The sequence below is a fragment of the Eulemur rufifrons genome, chromosome 2, assembly GCF_041146395.1.
Source record: "Eulemur rufifrons isolate Redbay chromosome 2, OSU_ERuf_1, whole genome shotgun sequence".
Classification (NCBI taxonomy): domain Eukaryota; kingdom Metazoa; phylum Chordata; class Mammalia; order Primates; family Lemuridae; genus Eulemur; species Eulemur rufifrons.
This window is the reverse complement of record NC_090984.1, coordinates 41,555,139-41,575,178: the sequence shown is the minus strand read 5'-3', so window position 1 is coordinate 41,575,178 and position 20,040 is coordinate 41,555,139. Positions and strand designations below refer to the sequence as shown.

General features: G+C 42.8%; 2 protein-coding genes and 1 non-coding gene across 5 annotated transcripts in view; all 3 read right to left on the bottom strand.

Annotated features, from left to right (window-relative positions):
- Positions 1–8,460, bottom strand: LOC138397946 (RNA polymerase-associated protein LEO1-like). The gene is made up of 9 exons (XM_069492113.1): positions 8,380–8,460; positions 7,586–7,731; positions 6,768–6,852; positions 5,586–5,680; positions 4,880–5,014; positions 3,373–3,508; positions 2,562–2,748; positions 1,906–2,003; positions 1–320 (listed from the first exon to the last, which is right to left on the bottom strand). The coding sequence occupies exons 1-9, from the start codon at positions 8,458–8,460 to the stop codon at positions 270–272; spliced, it is 1,014 nt and encodes a 337-aa protein (XP_069348214.1). The 3' UTR covers positions 1–269.
- A 10,469-nt stretch (positions 8,461–18,929) lies between these two features.
- LEO1 (LEO1 homolog, Paf1/RNA polymerase II complex component) overlaps positions 18,930–20,040 on the bottom strand; it is a 33,422-nt gene continuing 32,311 nt past the window's right edge. For 2 of the 3 annotated variants that reach the window (XM_069459767.1, XM_069459769.1), the window contains one exon: positions 18,930–19,162. In XM_069459767.1, the coding sequence (XP_069315868.1) occupies positions 19,058–19,162 (105 nt within the window). In that variant the 3' untranslated portion in view covers positions 18,930–19,057. The remainder of the gene's footprint in view (positions 19,163–20,040) is intronic. The other variant, XM_069459768.1, reaches the window with a different exon arrangement.
- On the bottom strand, positions 19,196–19,301 carry LOC138381087 (U6 spliceosomal RNA). The gene has a single exon (XR_011233030.1). It is a non-coding gene; the product is annotated as a U6 spliceosomal RNA (small nuclear RNA).

Genomic DNA, 20,040 nt, shown 5'->3' with positions numbered 1-20,040 from the left:
AGCTCTGAGGGGCCACGTGAGCTGAACTTAGGCAGACCTGTGTGCCAGACAGAGGAAGCAAGCGGGGCAGAGAAGCAGGAATGCACTAAAACCTAAGACCCACCCTGAGCAGTTACCAAAATAATCTCAACTGGGAAAACTGGATTTTCAAAAGTCACAGACTTCCTTTTGAAAACTTTATTCACAACTAGGATTATGCAAAAGTAATTCATTTCCATCAAAACAGGCCATTTCATCATTGTTTTACAATGAGTACTCATTTTAGGGGTTTAGATCGTCTTCCTCTTCACCCCCTGCTTTCTTCTTTCGGGAAGGTTCTCCTGAACAGATATGAGAGAGACAATGTAAAATTCAATATAAAACATTTCTGGAAAATTTTTCTAAAGTAGTTCTCAGCTGACACTGGGGAAGCCAGCTCTTCGTGGTAGTACTTGACCCCCTGTGAGCAGCCGACCTGTGTCCTCACAGACACTGTTCCTAGGAGATCAGGCAACTGGAACCTACGTTTCCCCTGGGCAGTGGTCAGGGCCGGAGGGACACTTTGCATTCTAATTCTAGACTGACTGGCATTCCTATCATAATTACTTGAAATATGTTCCCCTACTTCCTTAGTACTTCACTTATTTTCTCCATCTAACATTCAGTACAGTTGGGCCACTGCATCTGTGGATCCAGACAGACATGGATCAAAAAAAAAAAAAAAAAAAATTTGAAAAAGGCCAGGTGCGGTGGCTCACACCTGTAATCCTAGCACTCTGGGAGGCCAAGGCAGGTGGATCGCTCGAGGTCAGGAGTTCGAGACCAGCCTGAGCAAGAGCGAGACCCCCGTCTCTACTAAAAATAGAAAGAAATTATCTGACCAACTAAAATAAATAAATATATATATATATATATATATAGAAAAAATTAGCCGGGCATGGTGGCGCATGCCTGTAGTCCCAGCTACTCGGGAGGCTGAGGCAGTAGGATTGCTTAAGCCCAGGAGTTTGAGGTTGCTGTGAGCTAGGCTGACACCCCGGCACTCACTCTAGCCAGGGCAACAGAGCAAGACACTGTCTCAAAAAAAAAAAAAAAAGTATACGGGAGGATGGACATAGGTTATATGCAAATACTGTGCCATTTTATGTAAGGGACTTGAGCATGCAAGGATTTCGGTATCCTGGAGGGTCCTGGAACCAGTCCCCTGCAGGTGCCAAGGGAAAACTGTACCTATGTATGTGTGTTGTATAGAAAGAAAAAAGTGAACATACAAGTGACCAAAGTTTAATTAAACATTTATGTGACCGTGATGTTTATTCCTATCTGTGTCTCTAGAACCATGGAGTGTAAGTGTTCAGAAAACACTGGATGAATGAATGTGGCCTATGTGCAGTAACATAGCATGTCTGTCATATAATTAAGACTTAAAATTTCTTTGTTTCCTTTTCCTCCTTATAAGATCACAGGTACAAAGGAAGGAAAAATACTTTGATAACAGGGAATTGAAATAACTCTTAACTACTTTCATATCCAGACAATGAAGATACCCAGTTTCCCACACAGTGAACACGACACACCCCTTGCTCTACCCTCACTGAACCAGTTGTAGTTCTCCAGCCGAGACTTGCTGTCTCGGGCCCTGTGCCTTTCCTCACAGGCTGTTCCATCTACCTGGAGGGGCCCACCCTGGTCTGTGTGCTTTCAAGCTTCTGTTCATTCTTCAACATGCAACAGAGGTCTCCTCCTCCGTGCAGCCTTCCAAGGCCCACCCGAGCACAGGTACTGGACCCTCCTCTGGGCCACTCCTACTATTACTGCATTTATCTCACTGAATTCTGCAGACATCTGTCCGCACTCCTGCTCATTCCCAGGAGTTGGCTCCTGGGTCCAGGGTAAACCCCTGGAATTGAATACATGTGGTCTCACCTCAGCACTGGTGAGTTTCTTTGCTTTGAGTACTCTTTGAGCCTTATCTTCTTCTGATCCCTCATCACTGTCTGAGGAATAGATTCTGGCTTGTTCCTCTGAAAAGAAAGGAATTTTAGACCTGGGATTGACTGTCAAAGATGATGGCCTGTTCATTCTTGAATTTTCCATTGCTGAATATTGTTAACTGCCCACTGTACATATTTCCTGGAGGAGCCAAGAAGTTTTTTAAAGTTACAGTGGGAAGATGAATACAACTTTCAGACATGATGCAATGACTTAGATTTGAGAGGTTTTGTTCTCAGGGAGGTTATCTGATCACTTTTAAATACCTAAGAAGCTTCATGCACTTATTTTAAAGAACTATGAAGCTTAGATACTGGGTTCTTAATACAAGCCGGGGAAATGTCTGTTATACATATTCCTACACAAGGACATAAATTATATAACTGATTTGATTTTTGGGAATGTCTTATTTTCACAGCTAATCTTTTCTGTGGGAGAGTGGTCCTAACTAAAACAAACTAAAAAAAAAAAAAGACCTTTGTACGATTTTCCTAAGTAAATCACAGTAGAACAAGGAGTAAGAGCTCACCAGAGCAAACCAGGCCCTGGCACGCAGAAATGTAGAGGTGTGACCTCCACACTCGACTCACCCGGGGGTGCCCCTTGGTAATAGTTCTTGATGGCGGCCAGGCTGAAGGTGTTCTTGCCCTCCTCCTCCTCATCATCATCACTGCCAGAGTCCTGGCAGGGGGCGCTCGGGCCCTGCTGGTTCTGCTTCTCCCGAAGATGGCTTGTCTGAGACTCCTGGTGGGTGGAAGCCTTCAAGCGTTCTTCTTTCTGTAAAGCAAATAAACCCATCAACTTAAAAAAGGAACTACTTTCATGCTCACTTGAACCCACTTTTGCCATAAAGAACGTGTCATGCCTAGTCCAGGACAACAGCTGTCCCTGTGCCATACCACACACACGGATCATGTGGTTTGGTTTGGAGGTGAAGGCAAGACAAGGTGAAGAGGCAGGAGGGGTTCCTCACACTGACCAGCCTGTTCAGAAGGGGCACAGGCGCGTCCTCGGGAGCTGCACCGTCTGGGCAGCCACTCGCTGCCCAGGGAGAAGCGGCCAGCCTGGATGGGCGCCCTGGGGCAGCCGGGGCTATTTCTGTCCGTCCCTGAACCAGACACCCGACCTGCCCAGGCTCCGCCAGATTGCGCGATGACTCCCTTTAACCATAAGCTTTTAAAGAACAAAATCTCAGAGGGAGAGCATCTGAGTCCTTTGCTGTAATCTCACCAGCAGCCGTAGACATTACTGTGGTTAACTACACACTTAGAAGGTTAAGCTGGCTCCCTGATAACTACAAGAAATAAAATAGCAGTGGCAATAAGAAATGGTAAATTAATATTCTGGAAAACACAGTTCTAAATACCCAAAATATGCCAGGATAAAGTTTAGCAAATATACCTTCAGCATGTCTGTGCGCTGGCATTCAGGATCACGACTAGCCATTGGTAAGATTCTAATTTTCTGTGTCTTTGAACTTCTTTTCGCAAGTGGCAGGGTCATCTTCCTATGTGTAGCGCTGTCAGTAGAGTGAGGTCTGCGGGCAATGGACAAAAATGTCTAAGACCACATGGGGGCAATCACACCAAGAGCAAAAGCACCTGTGGATACGGATGACCTCCCCCTCAGCAAAGCGGGGGCCACAGTCCTTCGTTCCGGGCTCCCTGAGCAGCTCCTCCCTCTGCCCCCACTGCCGGGTTGTGAGGTCAAAGGCTTTTACAAAGACTGCCCCAGACTGCGGCCACAGGGAGGAGAAAAGGAATGTGACATCTCAGTTCAGAGAGGGTGGTGCAGGTGCCAGATGACACAATTGGAGAACTAAAGGTGAGTCTTTCCATCTGGAAAAAGTGAGAAGGAAGTCAAAGCAAGGAGCCAGGTCACCACAGCAGCAGGGGCCTCCTGACAGCCCAGGGGGACAATACAACTAGGCCAGGAGTCCCGGGACAGAAGGAAATGCCTCCCTGACTGAAGGAGGGCAGCTTTTAGTTAAGTACACGAGAAGGAAAGATGAGCCTTGGGAGAGGGTCCCTGAAGGAGACAGCATGGCCACAGAGAGAGGGGACGTAAGGAATGAACTTGTGCTGAGCAGTCAAATCTTATCCCATAGTGGGGCACGGGGTACGGTGAGAAAACGCAAGCTCAGAATTGCATGTCTTTCAGGACGCCATTCTGGAAGAGATCATTAGGAGGTTGGATCGGACGTGACGTTTTAGGTGTTGTTTCACTTAATCGATTCACCATCCCTGGGAGGTAGATGAACCAGAAATCTGTGAGATTGAGGCCCTTCCTCGAGATACACAACCTCGGGGTGGTCCCTTACAGCTTTTAAAAAGACTAACAAATTTACTTAGTATAATTCACGTACCATAACATTCGTTCATTTTAAGTACACAATGAAACAATTTGCAAAGTGGTACAACCATGACCACAAGCTGCTTTTAGGATACTTGCATGACCCCAGAAAGGACCCTCATCTTTTAAGTGCTCCACCTCTCTAGGAAAGCCGCCTCCTAATCAACAGTACTGTGTCCCACGGAGGCAGGGTGTGGGGAGGGGGCAGCCGCAGCAGGTCACGTCTGTTGCAGGCAGACCCCAGCACCATTCTGAGATGGCTTCGCCTCCCAGGGCAATGTCTCTCACGGGAAAGGAGCCGCAGAGCAGCAAAGGCAAGTCTGCTGGGCCTCTTACCAAGTGCACTGATCGGTGTGGGTTAATGCGGCAGTCTTCTGGGTTGTAAACAGTCTCCTGTGAATTTTGACAGGGTGAACTGGCCCCCTGAGAAATATCGACTTGTAGTAAACTTGCTAAAAGTGGATCAGAACCAGACTATGAAATTATGTCAATCAAGAGAGTCGGGCTTTTGTTGCCCCTTAACTGCAAGTAATCACGTGTCCATTCGAATAGTTACCTAAAGGTAAGTTTGAATTTAAAGACAGCTTGTCCCTGTAGACCAGTGTCTTCTCTTACAAACAAGTGGTCGTGATTGCCCTGCAGTGGGGCTCTGTAGACATCGAACACTTCACTGCCTAAATGCAGAGACATGCTGGAAATGAGAAACGGTTTAGGTATTAGGGTGGATATTTACTGACTCCGACAGCTTCCATTCTACCCTGTTAGCTTTACTTAAAATAGTGTGGAACTGCGGGATCCTGTCCTCATACTGAATTCATGAGAAAACTAGAGAAGGTGCTGTAAATAACCTATCTCCTTTCAAAGTAAAAAGTGGTAAAAATCTATCTTCTTTTCAACTCATATAATCGTTTTCTAATTTTCCCAATCTCTACCTCATCCTTAGCAAAACAAACAATTTTTCAAAAATATCCATTTGTAATGTCCAGTGTCTCACTCTCACCCAGGGGAGCTAACCTTAGCCATTCACACCGATAACGGAGATAAAATGGCTTTGAACACATCTTGGGTGCGCTTGTAAAGTGTCCCACCAGCATAGCTATGTGACCTCAACCCTGCTAACTTCCCTAGGTAATGCCACAGCCCTAAATTTTGACAGTTCTTTAATGAAAAATGACTCCAAACTAAGGTCCTACCCAGAAAGTGTCACTCATCCCAGGCCTCCCCCTGGGTATGTCCGTACTCTTCAGGCATTTTGTGCTCACCTTCCATCTGACCACTTGACTATCCGAGCATTGCTTTCCTTAATTCTATTTCCTTCTTCATCCCGGCGTACCCTCCATCGTATGGTATTTTCTACCTAGTTCAGAACACAAAGGCATTAGAAAACCAATTTAACCAACTAACTGTTCTTTGTTCCTCAATTGATTTATAATCATGTGTCATGAATTGATAGGCAATGATAGAATAAGCTGACAAAAAATAGCTGATGCCACAACACTGAACCCACCTGCTTTAAATACCCAGAGATGTTGGTTAAACCAACCACTTTGTTTACACCTTTTCTGAGCTCCCGTTCATAGCAGTGGAAACAAGCTAAGCAGGATGCAGGCTGAGGTGTCATCAGACACACTAAGGGCTCCCAAGGAGAGAGGATAAGGCTTCGGGTTCACAGGAGCCAAGCAGGTAAACTTGAGACCTCTGCCTACCGCAGTGCCACTGGAAGGGCTATGAGACAGGGACACTCTGGGCATGAAATTAAAAAATTTTTAAAGTAATAAACAATTAACAACAAATTAAAGCCTGAGATCTGTGCTTTGTCCTGTTTTTGAGTTCAAATTTCCTCTACCCGTATAGCAGGGAAATCCAAAGTCACAAAAGTAACGTAAAAGTTGACCCTGCCCAGTGCTACCACTGGGCCCCCTGGCAGAAGCTTGTAGGGAAACCCTGTTAAGGAAGACAACATCCCTGTGTGAGCAATGGTAGTGTTTTGCCATCCCAGGCCACCTAGAGAGGACCACCTAATGACATTTTTGTACATTATTAGAATAGCCATAAAGAGCCTGAGACATTTCTATTGTCAGAAGTTGCTAGAGTCAACCCACTATAAAATGGAGGCAGTTCCATATACCTTGCTACACTGTTATTTATAATAATGAAGTAGTTAACAATATTCAAGAATTTTTATCTTTACTTCTGTCAAAAAAATACAATTGCAAAAAAACAAAAAGGCAAGTGACAATTCTACAGGGATAAAAAATGTACCTTCTCCCCTAAAAATATTCTGAAAAGACGTTTAATTCCTCAGTCCAAAGAGCTATTTGTTGATTAAACAGGAAACATGAAAGATCATTTTCATAAGTTCAGTCTCAAGTTGTCATCCCTCTGTTTTACGTTATAAAAGGAAAAAGTCAAAAGAAAAAAAGGAATAGCGCGTAGGAGGGTACCTTTAATTTTAACCTGGTTCTCTCTTCCTCATCAAGCACTTTCTCATCTTCAAATTCATCTTCATAAAACTGAGGATCAAAAGGTCTAAAAATTGTTTTTAATGTCATATTAGCCATATTTATAATGAATATGATTAATACTATAAATTATCTCTATACATGTACCAATACAATTTGTTTCTAAAAACCACAGTAGACAAATAACTTCATGTAAACCTTCAAGGAAGTATGCAAATTACTTTCTTAAAATTTGTTTTTAAAGCATAATGCCTGAAATAAACTCCAAATGTGACTAATAATTCAAAATCTTCCTTGATGAAATGTCTTCTAAAGTATAGGTGACATATGGTCTATCTTTACATATTTTTTTAGAAACCGTGTTGTGTTTAACTGCACAAAAGTTTGCATGCATGCGCCTTAGTGAGTAATACTTGACACTATTTTGTTGTCCAAAATCATTTTCTTTTCTAGATTCACAACAGCTTTTGCACTGAAAATCTGTGATTTCTTTAGCAAACTTTCTCACTCTCATTTTATGTTTTTTCAGCTTTATACTAGTGAAAAACACATTCATCAGTTGCAATCTGTTCATTTAAAAGAAAGTGCCAAAATGCTAGAAAAATTATTAGCATTGAAATTCTCTGACCAGTAAATTCATCATTTTTCTAACACAGCGTGTCCTAGATGTATTTTTTTTTCAGAATTATATAAGAAATCCCCTATCTTTGTGCTTAGTCAACTCATGATAAATAAGAAAAAATATTTACATTCTACATATTTTTATTCAGTATCTTAAAAATTTTAATTAGTACTCTTACTTGGGTTCTATGCTGAGAAACTTGGGTAGTTTAACAAAATACAATTCATTTCCTAAATCAGAATTAATACTGGGAATTTCTATTTCCATTGTGGTTTCAGAAACGGGCTCTTCCTCCTGCTGGTCATGGGGTACTCCACATTCATCCTAAGAGAGAAATGAAAACGTGCAGAGATACAAGAAATGTTCTCGGCTTACTCTTCCTGTGCTAGGTAGATGCAGGTTTGACAGGTGGTAAATTTAGACACCACTTTAGGGACAAAACAGTCAGCCACCCTTCCAAGCCTCTCCCTAAAGCCTTACCATCCACATACACACAAAACCAAAATAAACAAACAAAAAACCCATAGAGAACAAGACCTGTTTGCCTGCATTACTAGAAAAGGTATCTATTTTGTTGACTTATCTATTGTGCATGGTATACTCAGCAAAAGAAGTGTGAAAGTATTCAACCCATCAATACAAAGCAACTATGAAAACCAGAGAAGAACACTGACACAGCCCATGCTTCATGGCACAGGTTTGAATAAGAAAAACCTTTAAATCAAAGGTTTCACATTATGACTCCTCACAGTCCAGGCCCTAAAGCGTGGCATCAACCTCCTCCTGAGAAGTTCCTTCTGTGCCTTCTTATATCTAGAAATGAATTCTCAATACAGCTAAGAAAGTCACGCACTCATCAGATGTTTAGTTATCCATATCCCCTCTCAACATGAGAGGGACGGACCCGTCAGCCTCTGAAACTTTTCTTCGCTTTGAATAATAGGATCGGTTGTGATTAGTGGTTTTACTTACAACAGGTTGTCCTGGAATAGGTAGTAGATTGTCCTCGTCACTCTCTGAAGATATGTCATCTATATCTCCAAACAGATCCATGGTCGTACTGTAATTGTCCACGTGGGGGTGGGGGGAAATGCACAGTATTAATTTCTCTAAAGTTCTTTACACAGGTAGTTCTTGGCCCACCACTTCAACATATTCCCAAGATTCATAAGCCAATTCTTCCTTAAACCGACCTCAGATCAGCTCCCTGAGCCTGGCCCGCCAAAGCCTGACTACAGTGTCTTTGGAGAGAGGCAAAATTGGTTGGTGAAAGGCAAAGTCGCTGTGATGGCCAGCTTTCAAGACAGTTCCCAGTGTTTCCGTGCCACTGTGTGGTTTGCTCCAACACTGTGTCACAGCTGGTTTATGTGATCAATGGAATGAATACAACCTCAATTTTGAGGTGAGCCTAGGAGAGACACTGTGGCTTTTCTGCCTTGTTCTTTCTCTCTCGGGTCATTTGCTCTGGCCGAGCCAGCTGTGCTGTGAGGACACTCAAACTGCCTATGGAGAGGCCCACGGGGTGAGAAACTGAAGCCTCTGCTGAGAGCCATGTGAGCCATCTAGGAAACAGCTCCAGCCTTTAGATAACATAGTGTCAGCCACGCCTGGACTGCAGCCTGTGAGAGCCCCTGAGCTAGAACCACCCTGCTGAGCCATTCCTGAGTTCCCGGCCTCAGGATCTGTGTGCTGTATTAAATGTTTCAAGCTGCCGAGTTAGGGGCTGATTTGTTACGCAGCAATACATGACTAACACATTCCCCAGGAGGCACTTCCTCCCTGCTTTTCTCTGCGTCCCTGTTCTCCCACTTCTCTTATAGCCCAGGATCCCAGATGACCTCCGACAGTCTCTGGATACCCAAAGTTGAGACTTGAGCTCTCCCCACATGTCTGTCCTTCACTTAAAAGTATAGGCTTCAAAAGTACAGATCCATACTGGCCCCCACACACACATTCTCTCAGCCCAGAATGCCAGCGAGGTGCTAGCAAAAATGATCTCTAGAAAGCAAATACCCTAAAGGACTGTGTCAGTGACCCAGGCAAGAAGCCGGCAGGGGGAAAGGAAGCGAAGCCATCAGCGGATGTTACAGACCCGAGAAACTCATCATTCATTCAATCAAAAGTAAGCCGCCAGTACCAAGACTTTCTGTTTTCAATTATCAGTTCCTTCAGATCTAACATGAATTACTAGGTATTTATTTTAACTTGATTTTTATCAGTTATGAATATTTGTGTGGTCCCAGGTCCTTCAACATTACTAGTGCCGTGATCAGCCCTCTGCCTCCCCATTCACCTCCATAAAGGTGAGTATTTACATATGACTATAAGAAAGGGTCTAAGTAATTTCCCTAAAGTCTCCTTGCTGAACTTTCTCAGCCTACATGAAATAGTCACGTGAAGTAGTCCATTCTTCATTTAGCAGATCAAGAATTCTGAGTGGTTATTAACTGGTCCAAAGCCACACAGGAAGGGAACCAGCAAAAAGGTCACCTGACTCCAAAGTCTATCCACATAATCACTGCTGAGAGACTCCTCACCTTTCTCATGGTTCCTGTAAACATCCACTTCAGCAAAGTAAAAATGATGCTACTTATGGCTATTGAGATGAGGGGCTTATTGTTTATCACTAATTACATGTATACACTAATGCCAGCAGCCATGAAATATTAACAGCCTAATTTAACAGCTTATAATAGGGTAAAATCAAATCCCACATCTGACACATATCCTAGGTCATAAAACAATACTTAACAAAATTTTTAAAATTGAAACCATGTAAAATATATTCTCTGATCATAATGCAATTACATTAGAAATGAATGTCAGAAAGATCTCCAAATACTTGGAAATTAAAGTATTTCTAAATCCCTGGGTCAAAGGGGAAGTATCAATTAAATTTTTTTTTAAAAAAATAAAAACAAAAATATAAAATATCAACATTTGTGGGATGCAGTGAGAAGTCCTTGAAAATTTATAGTATTAAATACTTATTTTGGAAAAGAATAAAGATCTCAAATCAATAATTGAAGCGTATACCTTAAGGAAATAGAAAAAGAAGAGCAAAAGAAACCCAAAGCAAGTCAAAGGAAGGAAATAATAAAAAGGAAAAAAAAAAATCAATAAAACTTAAAATAGAAAAACAGAGAAAAATCAATGAAACCAATAATTGGTTCTCTGAAAAGATCTTTATGTTATTGATAAACCTCTAGCCAGACTAAAAAACATGAGAAAACACAAATTATAAATATCATAAATAAAAGAGAGGCTATCACTACAGAATCCACAAATATTAAAAGAATAAGGCAATAATACAAATAATTCTATACACATGAATTCAACAACTTAGAGACTAAATGATCCAATTTTTTAAATGTCACAAACTACCAAAATTCTCTCAAAAAGAAATAGACAACCTATTTAATAAACGCAGTCCTATGTCTATTAAAGAAACTGAATTTATAGTTAAAAACCTTTCAAAAGAAAAAACTCGGCCGGGCGCGGTGGCTCATGCCTATAATCCTAGCACTCTGGGAGGCCGAGGCGGGTGGATCATTTGAGCTCAGGAGTTCAAGACCAGCCTGATCAAGAGCGGATACCCTGTCTCTACTAAAAATAGAAAGAAATTATCTGGACAACTAAAAATATATAGAAAAAATTAGCCGGGTATGGTGGCGCATTCCTGTAGTTCCTGCTACTCGAGAGGCTGAGGCAGTAGGATTGCTTGAGCCCAGGAGTTTGAGGTTGCTGTGAGCTAGGCTGATGCCACGGCACTCACTCTAGCCTGGGCAACAGAGTGAGACTCTGTCTCAAAAAAAAAAAAAAAAAAAGAAAAGAAAAGAAAAAACTCCAAGTCCATATGGACTCACTAGCTTTTGATAGCTAGGCACACTTAATTAATAAATGGGCTTTTCTTTCCGTCAACAAATCAATTAACACATGACAGGCTTGTGATACATTCTTTAGAGAAATTTTACTAGCATTTACCCTTCAAAAAACCTAAGAAGGCCGGGCGCGGTGGCTCACGCCTGTAATCCTAGCACTCTGGGAGGCCGAGGTGGGCAGATCATTTGAGCTTAGGAGTTCGAGACCAGCCTGAGCAAGAGCGAGACCCCATCTCTACTAAAAATAGAAAGAAATTATATGGACAGCTAAAAAAATATATAGAAAAAATTAGCCGGGCATGGTGGTGCATGCCTGTAGTCCCAGCTACTTGGGAAGCAGAGGCAGGAGGATCCCTTGAGCTCAGGAGTTTGAGGTTGCTGTGAGCTAGGCTGACGCCACGGCACTCACTCTAGCCTGGGCAACAGAGTGAGACTCTGTCTCAAAAAAAAAAAAAAAAAAAAAAACAAACCTAAGAATTCTGTAAAAATGTTGTAAATCTTTCCTAAATTGTTGGCTTTTTAAAAATGATGCATCCTTAATAGAGCCTAAGTATACAAAAGAAGCTTGTCCTGTAGAATTAGGAGCCAGGGCCAAAATGTGTGAGTTTCTAGAACATGAAAAGCTACCATGGCCTAGGACTATTTTCCCAATTAACATGCATAAGTCAGTAAGTGCAATGTACCAGTAGCAATGTACAGCCAGATGAATAATTTGCACCATTTTATAAGGTCTAAGAAAAAGACATCTCCCACAAAGGAGTTATGCTGACGCTTTTCTCTTGTCGTAATCCCCCAGTTGTCACAAAGCAGATTTGACAGTAGCTTCAGTTGTGATTGTGGCTCCCTAACAAAGACATCTGTTAACCAACAGCTGCCAGGGCTTCCTGCTGAAATACATAGCAACAAAGGAGCAAAATTATGAACCAAAACAGAAAGAGTCCTTAACAGGATCTGACAACAGTGCTGTTCAGGACCAGCCCGACACTGCACGTATCTTCACTGTGAGGGGAATATTCACAGAAGCCCGTTTTGTCTGTATTTATCCACATTTGTGTTAAATGTTCACTCACTTGGCACAGTACACCTGAGTGCTTAATACATCCATTTCATTCCGTTCGAGTTTCTTGGGTGTTTCCTTTAAGGGTCTGTAGAGTTGCTGCCCCTTTCTTCAACTATTGAGTACTGCAGTCTTTTTAATTCTCAGTATGAGTAGAGCTTTTAGAGCTATAAATGAAATGGGAACTTGGTCTGCATGGCTGCTGTGCGTGGCCCAGAGCTGAGCAGATATCTGTAGTCATTTTATTATTTGCATATGGGGGACTGAACAAATGAGCAAATATACTGAGGATAACTGGAGCCAGGCTTCTTGCTTTTGGAGGAGGAAACAGAAGAAGCCATTTAGCAGGAGTCTGAGCCACCTACTCAAGAAACGTTCTCCTGCCTTCTGGACCTCATTGGGCCCAGATGATAGATTGGTGCCAGAGCGCCATCCATATGGCCAACCTTATGGCTGATGGGACAGAAAACACCCAGTTCATGGTGTGACGCTCAGGCTGGGTGGCTACTTGATGTCCCATGAGTAGGTGTTCAGAAGCAAGCCAGCAGTTGTTTCTCAAAAGGGGTTATCTACAAAAGAGGGCATGGGTATGTTCCAAATCCCAAGAGGCCTGAACTCACTTCCCTTACTGATCCTGGCCAAAGGGTTCACACAGCAGTGGCGTTTGCCACAGACACATCAAGCATCACTGGTCTGCTGGGTTATTAGGCCCCCATGGAAGAGAAGTTTGCCCTGCAGCCTAGACTTAGGGCAGAACATTCTTTTACTCTGGTCCTCACTCAAAACAGGCAGCATCTATGCCTTACTTGGCAAAAGGTCAAAGTAGCACAATGAAATAAAGTGTACATTGGCTCCCGAATCCAAAAAGATCCACCAAACATTCTTTTCGTAATGGTAAATGGTTCAAAGTGCAGCATCTTATGCTTCATTCTGGAGGGGATATCCAGACATGCCCCGGAAACTTCACTGTGGTGGCAAACCCCTGAGTATTGATGGGGTTCATCTCCCACCCTCTGGTTTGCATGCTAACTACTAAGGCATCTAAAGTATAGTACTTGCTATTTCCTGCTCTTCAGATCCAATCAGCGTAATGTCATTGACACAGCGGACCAGTGTGATGTGTGCAATGTCAAGATGATCAAGATCTCCGCGGACTCCTTTATGGCAGAGTGCAGGTGAGTCCACGTAACTCGGAGGCAAGACCGAAGTTGTGCCATTGGGCTAACAAGTAAAAGCGTACTGTTTCTGTCCGTCCTGACATAGCGATACGGAGAAAAAAGCATTTGTTAGGTAAACAGCTGCAATACCAGGTGTCAGTGGCCGTTGATTTGCTCCAGTAAACACAGTAACACGAAATAGCAGCTGCTTTTGGAGTCATCACCTGATTAGGGTTAAGATAACTCGTCGTTTCCAAGATCCATCTGCCATCTGCACAGGTGAAACTGATGAGGCCAATGGAGGATGTAAGAGGTGTCATCACCTCAGCTTCTTTCATATCTTTGGTGGTGTCTTCATCTCTGCGATTCCCTTCAGGCTGCAGTGCTGTTTTGGGTTTATTATCCTAGTAAGAAAAAGAAGTTCCAGAGACTTCCACTTGGTCCCTCCTACCATAATGGTATTTATTTCATGGATCAGAAAGACAGCATGGGAATCTCTCAGTTGACAAAATTTATCTATTCCAATTTTCATATATTTAAGAACTGGGGAGGCGGGGTGCCGTGGCTCACACCTGTAATCCCAGCACTTTGGGAGGCTGAGGCAGGAGGATCCCTTGAGGCCAGGAGTTCAAGATCAGCCTAGGCAACATAATGAGACCCTGTCTCTACAAAGATTTTAGAAAGTAAAAATAATAAAAATTTTTTTTAAAAGAACTGGGTAAGTAATCATAACGTAGATCTGCAAATCTACTGGGCATAGTGTGAGTTGAACTTGAGCTAAAACTAAGCCTATCACCTGACCACCGTTAGCCCCTACTCTGACTGGTGGGCCACCATTGGATTTTAGGTTCTAGGAATGAGCCATATCTAGAAACCCCCAAATTCTGGGAATTTCCTTTCCCCAGTGCAAAGCCACTCTAGTAAATGGCTGGTTTCCTCTGGGGAAGGCTTGCAGGAAGATTTACAATATATGATTGTGGCAGTGCTTCAGGATCCTTCCTCAAGGGGATGTTGATGTAATGGAAGGGGAGACTGGGTCCCCGTGAGGAAGAATCCTGAAGAACTGCCCCAAATAATACAATTATACAGATGAAGCAACACTTTGATAGCCTGCCCATCTATTCTATTCCTAGGGACACTATGATCAATTAGCTACCACTAAAAATCTCTGCAGATCAAAACATTCTGATTGCTGTCCTGCTACATTCCTGCTGCACTTTTTAGTAACAGGCCCATCATCTTGGCTCCAGCATTTAAACACTGCCACTTGGCCTCTGTTCTGGGATCCCATCTCAATGGCAGCACCTCCTCTCTTACCTGCCTACAGCTTCTGGAGGATATATGTCCCCCCCTTACTAATATGTTTCTCAATGTCCTAATGAAAGGAGCATCACTTGGCCCTCTCAAGGAATGCAGTTGGAGGAGGGAACGGGCGGTATGCAGGTCACATAAGGTAAGTCTACTCCAACATTCCTGTCTCCCTAATAAGCCTTTGGATTCCCTCCTCCACATAATGCCAGGGAAGCTTTGGCCTCTCAACTTCATTAAATGTAGGCTACCATTGAGTTTGGTTAACCACCCAAGTATAGAGCCTCGTCAAGCTATTAATATAGCTCTAACACATTAAATCCAGAACATATAAGTGCACCCATATAAATAAATTTGGCCCAAGCTAGTGTTATATTCTATCCTTCCTCTCACATTCTTAGAATCCACTTCCACACATATTCCCCAGGCTTCTGCCTATATTTGTTAGCAAAATCTTGTAATTCTTATGGTATGTATAAAGCTACTTCTTCTTCAGACTCTGTGCTTGCTTTGTTCATGATGAGATCCTAGTGGTGGCTCTACTGGTAAAAAGGTGAGTCAGACAGCATTCAGTCAGGTAAGTCTTGAGAAGAATGAGAACTGCCCCCAGGTGATGTTATTATAATGTTTTTAAGCAAAAAAAAAAAAAAAAAAAAAGGACTAGTTTCCTCAGACACAGGGGACCAGGGAGGCTCAGAGTGACTGGGAAATTTGAGTTTTTCAGCCTTATCCGAGTCCAAAGAGAGATCCCCTGTCTTAGTCTGCTCAGGCTGTCATACCAAAATACCACAGATTGCATAGCTTAAAAAATAGAAATTCATTTCTCACAGTTCCAAAGTCTGGGAAGTCCGAGATCAAGGTGCCGGCAAGGTGGGCTCCATCCTGAGGCCTCTTCTCTTGGCTTGTAGGCAGCCACCATCTTGCTGTGAGTTCGCATGACCTCTTCTTTGTTTGCATGACGAGAGAGCTCTGGTCCCTGTTCCCCTGCTTTTAAGGACACTAATCCCTTCAGGGGGCCCCACCCTCACATCACAAACTCATCTAAACCTAATCATCTCCCAGACTCTGCCTCCAAATACCATCACATTGGGGGGTGGGTTAGAGCTTCAACAAATGAGTTTTCAGGGGACACAATTTCTGTCCGTAACATCCCCATTCCTTGTTTCCTTCCCAATCATTGCCTTAACTTTCACATGAGAGACTCACAGAGGCTGCGAATTCAACTGATGTTATAAATCTATAACCACATAACTAAATGCTGTTTGACTTTCAGCTACCTCAGCCCTGTGGCTCCAAGACATGAGAACCTTTTAGGGCTGTCACGAACGCTCACTGGTTCTCCAACCAAGACTTGAGATGAACATTTAAGATCTAAGTTTGTCATTTTCTTTCTATAAGTGCTCCAGGGCACTCAGAAATATCCATCCCACACCACAGTCACGATGACTAACAGACAAGTGCAGTAGCTACTGACGGCCCCAAACCCACGAGATAATCCGATCCAAGACACCAGCAAACACTGTGGAGTACCAGGGTCCCACCCCCCACCGGTGAGGAGCTCCGACTACATTCAAAGCCAAACCAATCCCCAAATTCCAGCTTTGAGAGTTCATTTTCCTGACCATCTAGTCAGATTCTAGTCAGAAAACACATCAGTACAGATGGAGTATTTTTAAAAGTTGTAAATAGGTTTAAAGCTATTGGCTAGGTTACTCAAATTATAAAAAGAGGAACTCTGAGGGACCACAGAGGCAGCAAATGCAGAGAGCAACCTCCACCTCTAGGGCTGAGGGAACACAGGGAAGAGGTGGAATTATTAAACTTTTAAAAACTTCAGGGGCCCCTGGGAGCTGCGGCTCCTACCTGAGGAAGAGCAGCTGTCCAGCTGGTCCGATGTCTCACAGGGGGGAACGAAGCTGGCTCTCCAAGTGTTGATAAAACTGCAAATTGGACTCAGCTCCTGCAGAAGGGCACCGCCTCTGCTGAGGTGAAGTGTTGGGTGAAATGCAAGCCAACAGGAAGCCCCCAGAAAGTTCCATGAACAAACAGGAAGGAGCAGTCCCTTCTTTGTTATCCAGGCATCTAGTCTTCCTCTAGCGCCCCCTAACAGGGGGCAGCTGGCAAAGCTGAAACCCAGGTTGTGGAGTCTTGGCTCCGGCATCACAGTGCCAGGCACAGAAGGGCTGGTGTGGAGATGGGAGACAAGAGTTTAATTAATAACCGACACACAAGTATCCGCTAGCAAATTAAAAAAAAAACCACACAACCAAAAAAACCCATGTTGCCTTGGAAAGGAAGGGGTCAGAACTTAAAACCAGTCATAGGAGTTTCAATTTGATAAGCCAGAAAATAGCAAGGCATTGAAGATGTTTGAGTTAGGAAAGTGACACGATGACATGGTAACTCAGGACCTTTCTTGAAGTCACTTTTCTTTCTCTATAACCTGGCTTCAGGGTAGGCCTCCCACAACCACCACTCCCAGAGTGTACTAAACAGCACCAGGAAGGAAGTAGGGTAGAAGGTAAGTAGAGGCAGAAGCTGTAAGTAAAACATACCCTCAAAGTCTTTGCCATTCCTCCCATCAAGAGCCATCAAATTCCCCTCCCTTTGAAAATGGGCTCACATTAGTGACTCACTTCTAACAAACAAAATGTGATGGAAGCCAGGTTGTGTGACTTTTAATGCTAGGTCATACAAGGTAGTACAAAAATAAGACAATATATACCACTCTCACCTGGTGATCTCTCTCGGGGTAGTCACCTTTGGAACCCAGCCGCCATGCTCTGAGAAAGCACAGCCACACCTAGGTTGCAACAACGAGACACTCACCTTGCTAGCAAATACAAGGGGCACCAAAATCTCAGTAATCAAGATAAATAATATTGTAATGCAGTATTTTTTAAAAATCAAAATTAATGCAAAAAATTCATGATAAACAAAATCTTAAAGACAGACTCCAGTTCTGCCCCTGTATGACTTGCCCCTCTCACTTGCCTCACCCTAATCCTAGACCTGTTAGATCCTGTCTTTATTTACAATTTTGACATTTTGTTCATCACAGATTTTCTGCGTTAATTCTATATTAATACAATATCTTAAAAATTATATTACAGCCAGGCGCAGTGGCTCACACCTGTAATCCTAGAACTTTGAGAGGCTCAGGTGGGAGGATTGCTTGAGGCCAGGAGTTTGAGATCAGCCTGGGTAACAGTGAGACCCCATCTCTACCAAAAAAAAAAAATTAACCAGGTGTGGTTGTGCGTGCCTGTAGTCCCAGCTACCTGGGAGGCCGGGGCAGGAGGATCGCTTGAGCCCATGTGTTTGAGGCTGCTGTGAGCTGTAAATAACCCCACTGTGCTGCAGCCCAGAAACAAAGCAAGACCCTGTCTCAAAAAAAAAAAGCACAATTAAAAATAAATAAAAATTGTCTACGATATTATTTACCACGATTATTATAGAAGGTTGAATAGTGACCCTCAAAATTCATGTCTACCCAGAACCTCAGAATGTGACCTTATTTGGAAATGGGACTTTTGTACATGTAAGTAGCCAAGATGAAGTCACACTGGGTTAGGGTTGGCCCTAAATCCAATGAATAGTGTCCTTAGAAACAGAGGGAGACCTGGAGATACTCAGAGACCCAGAACAGACACAAAAGAAGAAAGGTCATATGAAGACTGACGCAGACATTTCAGTACTGTCTTAAGCTAAGAATTGTTGGGAATCACCAGAAGCTAGGAAGAGGCAAGGAAGGATTCTTTCCAAGAGCCTTCAGAGGAGCGTGACCCTGCCAACACTTTGATTTTTCCAGTTTCTAGAACTGTGAGAATCCTGGCCCTGGCCGGAGGCTTCTTTGTGGGAGGAAGTGGGGTAGGGCAGAGCAGCAGAAACTCAAGAAAACCTAAGACTCTGTGCAAGGTGTTAGCAAAATCAACTGGATGTGGGGCACACAGGCTCACACTTGTAATCCCAGCACTGTGGGAGGCCGAGGCAGAAGGATCTCCACAGGCCAGGAGTTCAAGACCAGCCTGGGCAACATAGAACCCATCTCTATAAAAATTTTTTTTTTTTTTTAGTCAACTTGCCTTTGAAAAACCACGTCTTAAACACAGAGACTTGGCTTTTAAATTTTTTATTACAATTAATATTACACAAAAGCAAATCAATTAATTTCAATCAAAATAACTCATGTTTACATATTTATAACTGTACAATAAAATATATAAAATCTTTTCACATTTCATACTTCAATCATCATCTTCTTCCTCTTCATCACTGATCACATACTTCTTATGCCTTTTATTTGCTTTATCATCATCGTCCGCTTTTCTCTTTCCAGAAGGCTCACCTTCCTAAACAGATAAAATGTGTAATTATATATGTTTTTTCATATGGAACATTTCATGAATTTTCATGTCATCCTTGCACACAAGGGCCACACTAATCTCTGTATCCTTCCAATTTTAGTATGTGTGCTGCCGAAGTAAGCATGTAAACAGACAACATTTTTAAAACTCTAAAAGTCAATAGAGATCATTTCTAGGATGGTTGATCACAAATAGCTCTGAGCTGAATGACCCTCTGAAAACTCAAAATAAAGTAACTATTTGCATAAGAACACTCGCCAGGAGAATAAAACCAGCAAAGTCATGTCCAGTTTTCAAATCTACAGGGATTAGAGGGCAGTCCAAAATGACAGCTTTGCAAAGTTCACCACAAACTAACTATAAAACCCAGCTTCAGGCCCCCACGGATTGGGAGGGAAATCGTAAGGGATTAGCAAGTGTGAGCTCATCCCTCGCGGGGAAACCGCTGTACACGGAGCAGGGCGGGCAGGCGCTGGAGAGCGTTTGCCCTGGGAAGGGTCAGGGCTCGCCCTGGGAGGTCTGGCCTGTAGAACCGCTCGTCCTGTCGGAATGATTTTACCATGACCAGGTTATTACTCAACCTTTTTCCTCTGCCTCCTCAGCATTTCACCACTTTTCATTATCTAAAATGCGGAATTTTAAAACTCAATATTCTTATAACAATTTCTTGTTTTAGGTGTACTAAAAATTCACATCATAAAGGTTTTTAAGACCATATTTGAAGAAATTAAAAGGTCTTCCATACACAAGTTTCCTCTGTATAAAATCATTCTGTACAATACTCTAACAGAAACAAACAATTCAAGGAAGTTATTTGAACATATCAACATCTAAAAAATATCAAATACTGACTTAAATGAACT

What these genes read in the sequence shown, in the direction of transcription:
- LOC138397946 (XM_069492113.1), bottom strand. Translation starts at nt 8,460, where the DNA reads ATGGATCTGTTTGGAGATATAGATGACATATCTTCAGAGAGTGACGAG. An exon ending in CTATTCCAGGACAACCTGTT is followed by an intron (nt 7,732 to 8,379) that starts GTAAGTAAAACC and finishes TTTCTCTCTTAG; the next exon opens with GATGAATGTGGAGTACCCCA. An exon ending in TTACCAAGGGGCACCCCCGG is followed by an intron (nt 2,004 to 2,561) that starts GTGAGTCGAGTG and finishes CTTTCTTTTCAG; the next exon opens with AGGAACAAGCCAGAATCTAT.